We start from the raw sequence: 15977 nt of genomic DNA on the forward strand, positions 1-15977 counted from the left end.
CCATTGCGATTTGCCAGCACGGTCAGTCCCAGAAGAAACAAATCCGTCACTTCTGCCCTGGACCCCCATAGGGATGGTCCGGCACACAAGGCAACCTTTATTTCTGGTGTTTTCTAACTGTTGAATGCTTGACTTTGCAACCTTAACAATGTTCTTTAAACATAGTTTTTTGTGTGTAATTGCCTAGGTTTTGATAAAAGTGAACTAAAAAAACAAATTCCAGGATGTATTATATTGACACCAACGTTTCATCAACAAGTTTGGAGCCTTTAGATCCACAGCACAGAACTCTGCCATTTGAGTTAACATAGTAACAGAGAGCAGGAAGTGGTTGTCGTTCTCCAGGGACGAGCACTAGAGGAGGATGAGACACACACTTTGCCATTGGGTTTCACAGATTTTTCCTGCAAGCAGAGGAATGCTGAGACTTGGGGGGGTTGGGGTTCCATTTCAGGTATTGGAGGGCAGTGTGATTTAGTGGGGATAGCCTCTTTTATCCTGTCCCTTTCAACCACCTCTCCCAGCTTCCATCCAATATGTTTCGTCTCCCTTTCCAGGCCCCTCATCCAATCTGTCTCCCCACTACCTGTCACACACTTGGTCAAGCCCCACCCTCTTGGACACTCACCAGACTGCTGTGGGGATCTAACCGCTGATTCATGTGTGTTTGCTTCCAAGCCTGAACAAAGTCCAAGCACTCTCCCTGGCATGGGGTCATTATTGGAAATGGCTGAGCGATTTTGGCTGAAATTTTCAAAAATATTCAGCCTGAATCATTCAGTTTGGCATGTAAAATTTCAGCCCAAATGATTAATGTGGCAAAGATATAGGCAACTGGAAACAGGGTTTTGTAATGGAGAGTGTTGGGCAACCTTAATAATGCAGCGCTACCAGCCCTACCTATAATACCTAGGAAAAAGTAACTTAAATAATCAAACCTTTCTGAACACTGATAGTCTGCTGGTTACTCTTAATGTGTTTTGGCTTCCAATTCACCTCACTCTTTAGCTTTGAATAAGAGCCATCAGTATTTGACATAATTATGAATCGTGTATACCCTTGCTCTGAGTGTTATGGGTCTTTTGTCTGTGGAAAGCTAAAGAAAATAGGTGAGAGTTAGTGCGAAGTGCCAAAATCTCTTGCCAGGTTTGATTACATCAGCCTGCCAGTCTTCTGATAGGAGTGACTCATCCAAAGGTTTTCCTGTACTTTATCATTCTGCACTACAGATCTTACAGTGGCACAGCTGAACTGCTGCAGCAATGCCACTGTAAGGTCTCTTGTATAGCGGCTCTATGCTGATGGGAGAGAGCTCTCCTTTGGGCATAATTAAACCATCCCAAACGAGCAATGGTACCTATGTCAGCGGGAGATGCTGTCCCGCTGACATAGTGCTGTCCACAACAGTGCTTCTGTTGATTGAAATGTTTGTTGGTTGGGGGGTACTTTTTTCACGCCCCGATCAACAAAAGTTTTACCGACAAAAGTGCTAGGATAGACATAACCCTAGAAAGGTGTAACTGAGGTTCAGATAGTTCTTTTATAGGCATGAAAATTCTAACTTTTTTCCGCTGCCTCTGCAATAAAAAGATTTGTCCCCTTTAATTACTCCATGCATCCAAGTACAATGAGATTAATGACTACAAATGTAAAAATAAAATGTAATATATAATCCTGTACAGGTGCTGCTGTGGTCGCTTGGTCAGGCAACATGCTTGCTTTACGGCGAGTCTTGCCATGAAATATACAGATGTCAAACTGGGTGAAAATTTTAATAGGGAAATAGAAGAATGGTCAGTGGAAAAACACACAGAACAGAGTTCAACTGATGCTTATGGTGTCATTAACTTTCAAGGTGGCTCTCATTCGTGCAGAGCAAAGGTATGTACAAAATGACTTTTTGTCCTTCCCTTGACCCATTGGCAAAGATGTTTGGATACGCCATTTAAATCTTGAAATGAAAGGTTTGGCAAGCAGATGAAATGCCTATACCTGTGTTGTGAGAGGATAGCCTCCCTACTATCAGTAGGAGTCCTTCTCTTTAGTCCAGTGGTGTCCAAACTTTTCCTGTTGTCCCCTTCAGCCCCCCCTTACCAGTAATGGAATCTGTCTGTGCCCCATCTCCTCTGCTGCACAGTTGGCTCAGCAGAGGTGCTTGGGCTGAATGCAGAACTGGGGGTGGGGAAGGAGCTGTGGTTAGAGGCAGAGCCGGGCTGGGGGGCGGAGTGAAGTTGTGGCTGGGGCCGAAGCTGGGCTGGGGCTGGAGTCGAGCTGCGGCTGAGGCTGGGGCTGGGCTGGAGGCAGAGCGGAGCTGGGTGGCACTCCCTCCCTTCCCCCTGTGGGGGTGGCCCGGTCCCTACTGCATGCATACTCTGGACGTTCTTCCACGCCCCCCTAAGGGGGGGCATGCCCCACAGTTTGGGGACTACTGCTCTAGTCAGTAATTTTTAAACCAAAGACAACACATGTGACTTACCAAAAGGCTGGCTAGCTTCATGTAAAGTCTTCGCTGCAAATAAGGAGAGGCTGGTAGGTTTAGAAAAAAACAAACAAACATTGTTATATAGTCTGAGCCTTTTGTGTGTGAAATCTCAGTTATGAAAGTGAGGTCCCTCGTTCATGCCACCCTTCCCAATTGTGTAAATCATAATGAAAGTCTGATTTACTTAGTTGTGCCACTCACTACCACAATAATGTTTGTCACACATCCGTTCTAAAGCCAGTATTTAAACGCTTTTCAAACCTGTGCTGTAAAAGTGACCTCTACTTGGAGTTGTGGGTTGGTGAGATACGTGCTTGTTTTTGTTTAACAAACCTTTAAATAAATCTGCTAATGAGGTCTCAAATCTGCTAATTAAGTCTCAAAGTGAACGGAAACTTTAAAAAAGAAAAGTCTGAATGCAACAGACGTTGGTTACTAGAAATACCATGTTTTCTCTGACTAAAACCTTTTTGTGAAAGGTATGATTAACTTCTGCTAAATTTCTTCTATTCATGCTTGTGGTGGATTGAAAGTCATGGAGACTGAAGTAGTCCATTTATCCACAGAAACAGCTACATCATGGATAACAGCACTGCAAGTTTCCCTCTCCCTGACTTGCAGTGTACCTCAACCCTGTCTTGGAGGAACCACTTCTCGGAGTGGAAAAAATAGTTGTCTCCATGTTCTTTCGTTATTTGGCACCTCTGCTGAGATTGCCAACTAATTAGTACCAATTGTGGTGATGGTGGTATTAGTGTGGACCCCTGCCCGCTGGGAACTGGTCTGAGTAAGGTTTCACTTCTGCCCATTTGCTCCCTCTTGCCTGTATGGCCTATGTTAGGGATGTAGCATAATTCTTAACTCCATTACCCCGACATCCTCTCTGGAAGATGTGGGAGTAATGCGGGGGATGGGGAGACTGGTTGTATGTTTTTTCACAATTGGAATATCTTTTTACATGGGATATACAGACAGAAAATACATTCAGCCTCAGCAATTGAACTGGTCATATTTTGGCAATATTTTAGATTTTCATTAATATACTCAAATTTAGAAATGTTCATGAAATTGTCACATAAAAGTTTGTAGAACACAGTGTTATTGTGTTGGGCCTACGTGTAACCTACCTACAGCCTTCGTCAGTCCTTCAAAATCTTATAGCCATTGTCTACTTGAATTTTTGGAGAACCTGCAAATACTTATTCCAGGTCTTATAATCCATTGTTCATAAAGTATGACAGACGCATATTTTTCTGTAGTTCAGGATTCAATAGTATTTGTTCTCATGAATCTTCCTAATCAATTTAATGGTTTATTTTAGGAACCTACTAACGCTCACAACTTCTTTTTTTGTCTTAGTATGTACGATTGTCATATGACACTAAACCTGAAGCCATTCTACAACTTATTCTTAAAGAATGGCAAATGGAGCTGCCCAGACTTGTTATCTCTGTACATGGGGGGATGCAGAAATTTGAACTTCATCCACGCATCAAACAGTTGCTTGGCAAAGGTCTTATTAAAGCTGCAGTAACAACAGGTGCCTGGATTATAACTGGAGGAGTGAACACAGGTAAATAAATAAAGTATAAATTTTATATAATATAAACCTTCAAATAACAGTACAGACTCATGTGCACAGTTTAACCACATTCTAGTTCTTTAAATAAAGGTAAGCAGATTCCAGAATGACTGTTTAGTCGGAGGAACACAATATTTATATCTCTAAAATACTGTCTAAAATTTGACTGACTTTACAGTTAAACAAATTAATGTGTTTGAATTTTATTTTGAGCATATGAACTTAAATCTTGTGGTATTATGTAACAATATAGAACATGTAAATTGTGTGAAAAGTGTATGTTGCTTCAAAATATGCAGTACTATAGTGCGACTTGTCTTCTGCCCTGACAAGACTGACTGGCATATATGTTGTAAAGTTACTAGAAATTCTCAGTACTCTGTTACTGTTAATATATGTTTTGTGCACAGAAGGTCTTTCTTTATGCTGTCAACTAAATGAGCTCTCTAATCTTCACAGTAATTGGTGAGGTTAATGCTAATAGGATGTAGTTTCAATATACAAAATGTTTTCTTGTGTATGAACAGGTGTTGCAAAACATGTTGGTGATGCCCTGAGAGAACATGCTTCCAGATCATCTCGAAAGATTTGCACTATTGGGATAGCCCCATGGGGGGTGATTGAAAACAGAAATGACCTTGTTGGAAGAGACGTAAGAATGAGCTTATCAAGTTGAAATAACTTTTAACTGCATGATCTTTTGTATATGTGTTTTAATAATCTGCTCAGGTTTGCTGTCCCTCTGCCTTTTGTGATACAGAGGTACTTCTACCTTTGCTCTGGGAGATATAGGGACATCTGTTGTGATTTACAGAGGAGTTACTGCTGTAAGAAATTATGAAACGCTAATTCAATAGAGTAGACTGTTGTACACTTGTATGTCCCCAAAGAGCAGGTTAGAGTAGCCACAGAATTTCCAGAAAACTTACTCTGTGATCTGAGAACAAGCATAAGAAATTATAGGTCTATGGAAAAGTTTCCAAAAAGTTACAAAACCTGACATTACCGTAGTGGGGAGATCTTCAAAAGTAGCAAAGAGATAAAGGAGCACAAGTCCCATAGACAGTAAATGAAATGTGTGGTCCTAAACTCTTTAGAGGGATATTCAAGTGTCTAGGGATTTAGGGTTGGACTCTGCATTCTTTTAATTTAGGGAGCAAAGTGAACTTAAAGCAGTGGGAAATGGCCAGTGGCAATGGCCAGCCCTTTCCGCGTGTGGGAACTCTCTACTAGCAGAGGTGGCTCTTCTGCCTCTTGTGCTAGCTGCCCATCTCACACTTTGTGCAGGGGAGCAAGGTGAGAAATACACATAGCAAAGCAGAGCTCCCCTTTGCCTGATCCTCTCCCTGGCATAAACTAGAGCTGCTTCCTTGCAGCTCAACTTGGGCCACAGCCATGCAGCTCAGGATTCAGGGAGGGAGCCACTCCCTGATTAGAGCTCTCCACCCACTCCATTGCCTGAGTAGAGTTTTGGCAGGTTGGAGAATGAGTTACGCAGAATGAAAGTTCTTTCTCTCCCTTCATAACTGCATAGTCACCACTGCACTATTGTAACTTTAACTGGAAAGTCAGACGTTGTGTAAACTACTTCTTAAAATTGTCCTCTCCATCTTGAGACTCAACTCTGAAAAGGATATTTCAAGTTGTCTGCAGCTATAACACAGAGAGCTTGGTAGACGTCTTCATGGATTCAGGCATATACTTTTTGCTGTCTGTTTTGTTCTTATCTGCAGTCAGGGTTTTAATTTGCTAGAGGCCCCCTCTTTATAGCACTTTAGAGCAGATTTACTGTGTTGTACAGTAACCTGCTTTCCTGCAAAAATGCAGCCTATAGGCAGAGCTGCTGGGTGAAGACGTGTGCTGGCAGGTGTCCTTCAAGGTCTGCTCACTTGGCGCCCTAGGCAGTCGCCTAGTCTGCCTAGTGCTTGCACTGGCCCTGCCCGACAGACCCCCTGGAACTCCTACGCCTACCCAACCCCCCCTGTTCCCCGTCCCCTGGCCGCCCCTCCAGAACCTCCACCCCCTTTAACCGCTCCCTGCTCCTTATCCAACCCCTCCTCCCAGCCCCAGCCTGGCCCCCTTACCATGCTGCTCAGGGCAGCATGTATGGATGCCGCATGGCCTGCTGGAGCTCGCAGCCCCACCCCCTTATCATGCCGCTGAAAGCGGCAGGAGCTGCAGAGCTGCCCAGGAGCAGTCCAGAGCGCTGGCAGCGCGGCATGCTGAGGCTCTGCGAGAGCAGGGAAGGCCGGGGAGGGACCTGGGGAGCCATAACAATTTTTAACAACCGGTTCTAAAACTGGTTCAAAATTTAACAACTGGTTCGCACGAACCAGTACGAACTGGCTCTAGCTCACCACTGCCTTTAACTTTTAACCAGACCAAATAGCCAAAATTGTGGTGATCAGACTGGCACTTGGCAAATCATGCCTGTTATATGTTGTTTTTTAGGTTGTTGCTCCATATCAAACTCTGTTAAATCCTCTAAGCAAACTAAATGTCCTAAATAATCTCCATTCCCATTTCATATTGGTGGATGATGGAACAGTTGGAAAGTATGGAGCAGAAGTTAAATTGCGAAGAGAACTGGAAAAAACTATCAATTTGCAGCGGATCCATGCAAGTAAGTGATCATAATGTCTTGGCAATGACTAATGTTGCTCTGTTCTATTGAAAAATATTACACACACACACACAAACTATGCTTTAAAAAACCCCCACATTATTAAGGTTGTGAAGTGAAGCTCTCACAAGTTAGGAAATGGCAGAATCCAGGTTGCCTTACTACTGTAATGTCTCTTTCTTGTGTGTTTTTTTCCTGACAGCTCTGTTTTAAACTAAATCAACATAAAGTAGAACCTCAGTTACGAACACCTCAGGAATGGAGGTTGTTCATACCTCTGAAATGTTCATAACTCTGAACAAAACGTTATGGTTGTTCTTTCAAAAGTTTACAACTGAATATTGACTTAATACAGCTTTGAAACTTACTATGCAGAAGAAAAATACTGCTTTCCTTTTTTTTTTTTTTTAGTCGTTTACGTTTAACACAGTACTGTATTGCATTTGCTTTTTTTCCTCTGCTGTTGCCTGATTGCGTACTTCTGGTTCCAAGTGAGGTGTGTGGTTGACTGGTCAGTTTGTAACTCTGGTGTTCGTAACTCCAAGGTTCTACTGTATTCATATAGTAAACATCCCAGTAGCTCGGTCAACATACAGTATTCATAAATTAAAATATTTCCAGATCTGTAACAAAAAAACCTGCTAATTTTTGGTGTCCAGTTTGAGGCATTTTAGGACCTGATTTTTCAGAATACTTAACATTATACTCTACTTTATATGTTGAAAGCACAATCCCCACTGACTTCACTTGTAGTTGTGAGTGCCCTGCCTTCTGCAAATCAGACTGCAGCATCTCAAGTCGTGCATCTAGAAAATTAGAAACACACCATCACACACAAAGCCCATCCCTGCAAAATTTCAAGTCTCCAAAGCATGGGGACATTAAAGTGTCTTAAAAAAAAAGGCTGCTAGAAATGGCTGAACTCTTTTGGCTGAAATACCCTCTTCTCTCTCTCTCCCCCTCCCCCGGCCCCCCAAATCATCATTCTGGGGTGGACACCTGGCATAGAATATTTTAGCCAAAGAATTGAAGTTAGTCAAAGGTGTAAGAAACGGCCAACAAGGTTGCCCAACAATTCCCTTTATGAGCCCCTAATAGGTGGTGCTGCCAGTTCCATGTATAATGAAACATCTGAGGCTAAGCTTCCCTCTTTCAGTTTTCCTAAAAATTTATCCTACTTCACAGCCATTACTGTGTCTGACAAATTGATCTAACTGAACCAAAGTGGACACAAGATCCCTCTCGAAGGAAACTTAAAGGTGCAAGCAAAACCGATATAACCAGTTTTAAACTGTGTCCACCCAGGAATACGCACCAGTTTAACAAAACTGGTTTTTAAACTGATCTAAGTTAAACTGGTGCAACCTCTGTGTGTAAACAAGCCCTGAATTTAAGACACTTTCAGGAACCCAGTTGCCCATGGAAAATCCATGTCTTGGCTTTTCTGGACATCACTTCAGCTGCTGACTTGAACCCTGGGCACTGCTTATGGATTCTTACTGACCCTGCTGCAGCTAGGAGGCTTCTTTCGTGGCCCACTGGGGCTGGCACTAGCCACCAGCCAGTTCTAGAATTGGCAGTGTAGCATCACTAGGTCTAGCCAGGATGTATCACCTAAGGCTTTGGAGTGAGTAGGTCATACGTCTGGCCCTGCAAGTACTGGTAGCCCTCACTAATCTGATTAGCCATTTTCTCTGAAGCTAATCACTTGTAGTTTCATGATAGGGGATGACTGGGAAATTTGAATTAAGGGTCACTGCTATTTAGGGGAAGGAACCCCAGGCATTTTGTGCTGATCTGCATTCTCCTGTATTAAATTAACATAAAGGTATCTGTCCTTTAAGAATATTTCTCTAGTTAGTGCCTCATATTTAAGGCTAAGATTTAGTCATGGGTATTTTTACTAAAAGTCACGGACAGGTCATGGGCAATAAACAAAAATTCACAGCCCCTGACCTGTCCATGACCTGTACTATAAATACTCCTGACTAAATCTTAGGTGCAGAAGTCATGGAAGTTTTGGAAAGTCATGTTATCTGTGACTTCCGTGAAGACTCGCAGCCTTACTCGTAATCCTTAGTCACATGAAGACTGATCTGCACCTGTCAGCTATATACTTTTTTCCCCTTCCTGTAGAAACTGTGTTTTGTAGCTTTGCAAAAAAAATCAATAAACAAAAATTGATATTGTGTTTCTTTAAAAATATTTTGTCTAGTAGTTGAAGAGAGATCCCCATGTAAGGGCTCATGTTGTTATAAAACACTCCCATATTCTATATTTATGGTTATAGATCTATCAAAGTAATAAAGTTATGATTCTTGAATTCCATTGAGTTTATATGATTTCTTAGCAATAGGAGTATGTTCTCCACACACATACTCTTATTTGAGACTGAGAATGTCTGCTAATCAGCATTTTAATTTTTGTCCATTTCAGTATTTTTCTGATTAAGTAGTTAGCAAAGGTTTATAATGTATTTTATATGACTGATTATAAATTTATTTCAAACTGGAAGCAGTGATCTCCTCAGACTGTGTAACTGAGGACTTCTATTGTTTTTCCGACAGAGGCAATCTGTCCTCATTTGATTTTATGGGGATCTCATCTATATGTGTCCAGCTTTAATGTAATTTTTCTTGGATTCAACTCCAGAGTGCCTTACCATAACTTCCAACAGCTGTCTTTTGTTGGATATTCTGATAAAAACTATTTGTGCTATGTAGCCTAGTTCATTTAACAATTTTAGAGTATTGGAATGCAAAAAAAAGTAACTGTTTACTACCTGAATGTTTTTAAAGACTGAAATGTAGCCAACAAATTTGTTGTTGTAGAGGATAATTCCTTTCTGTCCCCCTCCTTGCCATCCTGTTTACTAATTAACAGTTTTTGATATACAGTAGTGTGACAAGTTGGCCACATAAACTAGTTTTGTTGGCAAAAATTCCCTGATTTTATTTCAAGTTGCCTGGTAACTAGAGTAGAATATTTAAAAATGAGAGTCAAGAATCGGAAAGAGAAGTAGCGAGTGTCAGTGACCCGCAAAACACCATTGATAATGAAACCATTACTGATAAGAATGTACTTGAAGGCCCTGAAAATGTTATTCTAGTTTTTGACATCTTTCCCTCTCTGAAGAATTCCAGACAGTTTTCACATCATGCTATATTCCTTTATATATATTTTAAAAGATTAGTAACGTGAATACAGGCACTATTCACGTTACTAATCTTTTAAAAATTAGCTTGTTACAAAGTATGCATTTTTTTCATAGTGACAATGTGCTTTTGTGAGGCAGAAAAGGATTATGGTTCATCTTCTAATCTTATTGTTTTAACAAGTGGTATAAAATACCGTGAAGCAAGACTGGGCGTTAATATGATGTGTTCATGCACTGTGTAAGTTGTTGGCTGTATATTCACATACAAATATCGTAATGATCTCAACTGCTGTAGCAAAGCAATTATATGTGAGATGTAGTAACGTTTTCATGTTACTTGAAGACCTGAAGTAAACTTAGAAAAGCTTGCATCACAGCACATTGGTAAAGCTTGGATCAAAGAACATGATTTTTTTTTTTTTTTTAAAGGAAGTTTAATTTTGACTTCAATACTGATTTGATGTTTTTTTACCTGTTTGTAGGAATTGGACAGGGTGTCCCTGTGGTAGCACTGATATTTGAAGGTGGTCCCAATGTTATCCTCACAGTTTTGGAATACCTTCAAGAAAGTCCTCCAGTGCCAGTAGTAGTATGTGAGGGAACTGGGAGAGCTGCAGACATACTGGCATATGTTCACAAGCAAACAGAAGAGGGAGGGTAAGCCTACATACGATTAATACTTTGACTAATAGTGCTAGACTTGTTTGAGAGCACTTCCCATTAACAAACTGGTGTAGGAGCCTCATGTTCATGAAAGTCAGAGCAATGACTTAAATCATGCATTCTGGCCAAACTTCCCACACAGCTGTACCAGTAAACCTCAGTCCTGAGCTGCCACACTGTTTTGCTTCTAGATTCCTCCTGAGCAGAGACTGCCAGTCATGCCAGATTTTGTAAATTGTGTGGTGCTTTTGTAATGCTTCCAAGGGACAGTAGGATGAAGCCCCCAAACTCATTTTTGCTTGTGACTGAAATCAGAATTGAACCAGAATTCTCAGAGACACAAGACTAATGTAGTCCCACTATGTTACCAAGCTACCTGAAAATACCACTTGAAAGTATTTTAGTTGTCAGACCGTTTCATTTAATGAGCTGTATGTACAGTAAGAGCTTGACTGAAAAGAGAGAGGAAATGATTCTGTATGAACTGTTTGAAAACAAATTCACCTTAAGACTATTCTGATGATGTGTGATGTGGCTGCCCACTTGTGAAGTGGTGTTCCATACAGGAAAAACAATGCATTTGTGTTCCATGCGCCTCACTGGCTTCCAGTTAGTTTTCAGGTATACATAAAGCATTAAATATGTAGGGTCCTATTTGTCAGAGACTGCCTTTCCTATTGTGATTCTGAGGCAGTAGAGATGAGATGAGGAGCTAAAACTAAGAGCCTGCTAGTTTTAATTGTGAAGGAGATGGGAGGCAGGACATATTCAGAGAGAGGGAGTTCAATTTTTGAGTTCACTTTGGTCCCGTTGATCTGCCAAAGCCCAGATTTTATCACCAGGTCATGCTACACAACCTAGCTGTTCTCTTAGGATTTTACTGGAGGTTATTGGGTGGTGGAGGTGCTAAGCTGGTTTCGGAGACTGTGGGAAAAGTCTGTTTGTATGGCCCTTAGGAAGAAGGGGTACGTACTTGAGTTTTGGACAGTTGTTATAATTATATTGGTAAAGCTCTTACATGTACCCAGAGCTTTTGGATAGGCATGTCTTAGACCATTTGAAATATATATTTATTGACAAGCTTACAGTTCATGTATAACAATATGGGCTTTTGGTTGTTTTTGTAATCTTAGAAATATTCCTGATGGAGCAGAACCTGAAATCATTTCAACCATCAAAAAGACATTTAATTTCGGTCAGAGTGAGGCAGTTCATCTGTTTCAGACGTTGTTGGAATGTATGAAAAAAAAAGAACTTGTAAGTGGATTTCAGCATAGGAAGCCTTTTATTTCAAGCATGTGCACTTGTAAGATCTAATTTTAGATTCATCTCAGATTGTTTGTATCAGTCAGGGTCCATCTTTATGGGATGGAATCTGAACAACTAGGGAAGATAGAATGACCCCAAATAAAAGTCAAACTCCAATTTTCTTGTTCATTTTTTAATACCTTTGGTCAAGTGATTCTGCTTACTGTGATTACATATGATGATCAATGATGGTTTTGTAACCAGACGTGTAGAAGAGCTCGGTGTAAGCTTGATAGCTTTCTCTTTAATCAACACAAAATGGTGTAATAAAAGATATTTTACAATATAAAATGAACCCAAGATGTTGTAATTAAAGAAGTATATTGTTGCTACATAGAGGCCCAAAAACTGAAATAATTTTTTAATGTTATTTGGTCAGTATTATGGTAAAATGTTTAGTCTTAGTGGCCATGATTCAGGAAAGTATTCCCTAATCAGCAGGGTAATTGAGCACATTCTTAATTTTAAGCACAAACATAAAGTGCTATTGAAGTCAATGGAATTTAGGTGTTTTGCTTATGGGGTGGTGTTTTGAAAACTGCTTAGCTGCTTTACTAATTAAGATGGATGTAAGTACATACTTAAGTATTTTTCTGAATGAGGGCAATAGCATCCCATACGCTAATCCCAATCTTGTATCAGTATTTAAACACATGAACAAACAAAGTTCTCATAAACTCAAACTGATTTTAGATTTTTATGTTCTTTATGGTGAAAGGCTTATCCCTTGTGCTACAAAATATAGAGGAGATACTGTTTTTAAAAGTGAGATGGAATACTTATTTCAATATTATGCATTTTGTTTGTTTTTTTTAATAAAACAGATTACCGTATTCCATATTGGGTCAGATGAACATCAAGATATTGATGTTGCAATACTTACAGCGCTGCTAAAAGGTGAGGTTTTAAATTTAAAGGCATTTAATAACCCCAAAATTGCACTTTAGTGATATGAGGGAAAATGTAACTGTTTATATAGTACAAAGAAAAGGAGTACTTGTGGCACCTTAGAGACTAACCAATTTATTTGAGCATAAGCTTTCGTGAACTACAGCTCACTTCATCGGATGCATACTGTGGAAAATACAGAAGATGTTTGTTTTTATACACACAAATCATGAAAAAATGGGTGTTTATCACTACAAAAGGTTTTGACTCCGCCCACCCCACTCTCCTGCTGGTAATAGCTTATGTAAAGTGATCACTCTCCTTACAATGTGTATGATAATCAAGGTGGGCCATTTCCAGCACAAATCCAGGGTTTAACAAGAATGTGGGGGGGAGGGGTAGGAAAACAAGGGGAAATAGGTGACCTTGCATAATGACTTAGCCACTCCCAGTCTCTATTCAAGCCTAAGTTAATTGTATCCAATTTGCAAGTTAATTCCAATTCAGCAGTCTCTCGCTGGAGTCTGGATTTGAAGTTTTTCTGTTGTAATATCACAACTTTCATGTTTGTAATCGTGTGACCAGAGAGATTGAAGTGTTCTCCGACTGGTTTATGAATGTTACAATTCTTGACATCTGATTTGTGTCCATTTATTCTTTTACGTAGAGACTGTCCAGTTTGACCAATGTACATGGCAGAGGGGAATTGCTGGCACATGATGGCATATATCACATTGGGAGATGTGCAGGTGAACAAGCCTCTGATAGTGTGGCTGATGTTAATTGGCCCTGTGATGGTGTCCCCTGAATAGATATGTGGGCACAGTTGGCAATGGGCTTTGTAGCAAGGACAGGTTCCTGGGTTAGTGGTTCTGTTGTGTGGTATGTGGTTGCTGGTGAGTATTTGCTTCAGGTTGGGGGGCTGTCTGTAGGCAAGGACTGGCTTATCTCCCAAGATTTGTGAGAGTGTTGGGTCATCCTTCAGGATAGGTTGTAGATCCTTGATAATGCATTGGAGGGGTTTTAGTTGGGGGCTGAAGGTGACGGCTAGTGGCAGTCTGTTATTTTCTTTGTTAGGCCTGTTCTGTAGTAGGTGACTTCTGGGAACTCTTCTGGCTCTATCAATCTGTTTCTTCACTTCCACAGGTGGGTATTGTAGTTGTAAGAATGCTTGATAGAGATCTTGTAAGTGTTTGTCTCTGTCTGAGGGGTTGGAGCAAATGCGGTTGTATCGCAGAGCTTGGCTGTAGACGATGGATCGTGTGGTGTGGTCAGAGTGAAAGCTGGAGGCATGTAGGTAGGAATAGCGGTCAGTAGGTTTCCGGTATAGGGTGGTGTTTATGTGACCATTGTTTATTAGCACTGTAGTGTCCAGGAAGTGGATCTCTTGTGTGGACTGGACCAGGCTGAGGTTGATGGTGGGATGGAAATTGTTGAAATCATGGTGGAATTCCTCAAGAGCGTCTTTTCCATGGGTCCAGATGATGAAGATGTCATCAATATAGCGCAAGTAGAGGAGGGATGCTAGGGGACGAGAGCTGAGGAAGTGTTGTTCTAAGTCAGCCATAAAAATGTTGGCATACTGTGGGGCCATGCGGGTACCCATAGCAGTGCCGCTGATTTGAAGGTATACCAACTGTTTGAAGGTTGAAGGTTTTTGAAGGATTTGAAGGTTGCCAGCTGTGCCCACATATCTATTCAGGGGACACCATCATAGGGCCTAATAACATCAGCCACACTATCAGAGGCTCGTTCACCTGCACATCTCCCAAAGTGATATATGCCATCATGTGCCAGCAATGCCCCTCTGCCATGTACATTGGTCAAACTGGACAGTCTCTACGTAAAAGAATAAATGGACACAAATCAGATGTCAAGAATTATAACATTCATAAACCAGTCGGAGAACACTTCGGTCTCTCTAGTCACACGATTACAGACATGAAAGTTGCGATATTACAACAGAAAAACTTCAAATCCAGACTCCAGTGAGAGGCTGCTGAATTGGAATTAACTTGCAAATTGGATACAATTAACTTAGGCTTGAATAGAGACTGGAAGTGGCTAAGTCATTATGCAAGGTAACCTATTTCCCCTTGTTTTCCTTACCCCCCCCCCCCCCCCCCCCCCCCCCCGTTCTTGTTAAACCCTGGATTTGTGCTGGAAATGGCCCACCTTGATTATCATACACATTGTAAGGAGAGTGATCACTTTACATAAGCTATTACCAGCAGGAGAGTGGGGTGCAGGGAGAGAAAACCTTTTGTAGTGATAAACACCCATTTTTTCATGATTTGTGTGTATAAAAACAAACATCTTCTGTATTTTCCACAGTATGCATCCGATGAAGTGAGCTGTAGCTCATGAAAGCTTATGCTCAAATAAATTGGTTAGTCTCTAAGGTGCCACAAGTCCTCCTTTTCTTTTTGCGAATACAGACCAACACGGCTGCTACTCTGAAACCTGTCATATAGTACAGTGATATTTATGTATTTTTTGTTTAAATTTTTCCAAAGTGAGTAATTGTTCTGTTACAGCTACTTACTTATGACATGGATATATGGTGTTAAGTAATAAAAACAATATATTCTAATTTTATGTGTTTCCTTTGGGGTAAAAATATTTGTTTCAAACAGTTTTAGGGTGTCTTAATGTGTAATATCCCACCTTAAAATTTGAAAACTTATGAAATAAGGCTTCATTTTATGAGCAACTTAAATTATAAATATACATTCTTTGTTTGTTTGATTTAGGTACAAATGCTTCTGCATTTGACCAGCTTGTCCTTACACTGGCGTGGGACAGAGTTGATATTGCCAAAAATCATGTTTTTGTTTATGGACAACAGTGGCTGGTATGTAAATATTCTAGATTAAACATAGTGGTACTTTATAGGACAGAAGCTAAATTATTTCAAAAAATGAATCTTTTGATTCTGTAGAAATAGTAGAATATTGACATTTTTAGGAGAGCAATTTCTGGACATTTAGCTACTTCGTTTCTTTACTTATCTAAAATTATTGGATTTTTTTTTAATGTGCTAAATGTTCCAAGTACCAAGGGAAAAATATTCAGTACAAAAGATTAAAACTTAACTCTCTTATTTATCATGAGCTGTAACATCTAAAGATACCTCAACTCATTAGCTTCTTCTGCTTTCATATTACATGATCTTATAAAGCTCTTTAAAAAGAAGCCAGTGGAACAGATTCTTGTTGTCAATTGGAAGAAACATACATTGGGTATTAAACAGCGGCGTCTTTCTTTTCTTTTG

General features: G+C 40.4%; 1 protein-coding gene across 2 annotated transcripts in view; it reads left to right on the top strand.

Annotated features, from left to right (window-relative positions):
- The window catches only part of TRPM7 (transient receptor potential cation channel subfamily M member 7), a 130678-nt gene that overhangs the window by 52251 nt on the left and 62450 nt on the right, over positions 1-15977 (top strand). For both annotated transcript variants that reach the window (XR_012670261.1, XM_048867305.2), the window contains exons 4-11: positions 1683-1881; positions 3842-4055; positions 4592-4716; positions 6516-6687; positions 10327-10501; positions 11641-11764; positions 12640-12712; positions 15457-15557. Coding sequence is in view for 1 of the 2 variants with exons in the window: in XM_048867305.2 (XP_048723262.2) it covers positions 1683-1881; positions 3842-4055; positions 4592-4716; positions 6516-6687; positions 10327-10501; positions 11641-11764; positions 12640-12712; positions 15457-15557 (1183 nt within the window). In the remaining variant the exon portion in view is untranslated. The remainder of the gene's footprint in view (positions 1-1682; positions 1882-3841; positions 4056-4591; positions 4717-6515; positions 6688-10326; positions 10502-11640; positions 11765-12639; positions 12713-15456; positions 15558-15977) is intronic.

This window comes from Caretta caretta, chromosome 10 (genome assembly GCF_965140235.1).
Source record: "Caretta caretta isolate rCarCar2 chromosome 10, rCarCar1.hap1, whole genome shotgun sequence".
Taxonomy (NCBI): Eukaryota; Metazoa; Chordata; order Testudines; family Cheloniidae; genus Caretta; species Caretta caretta.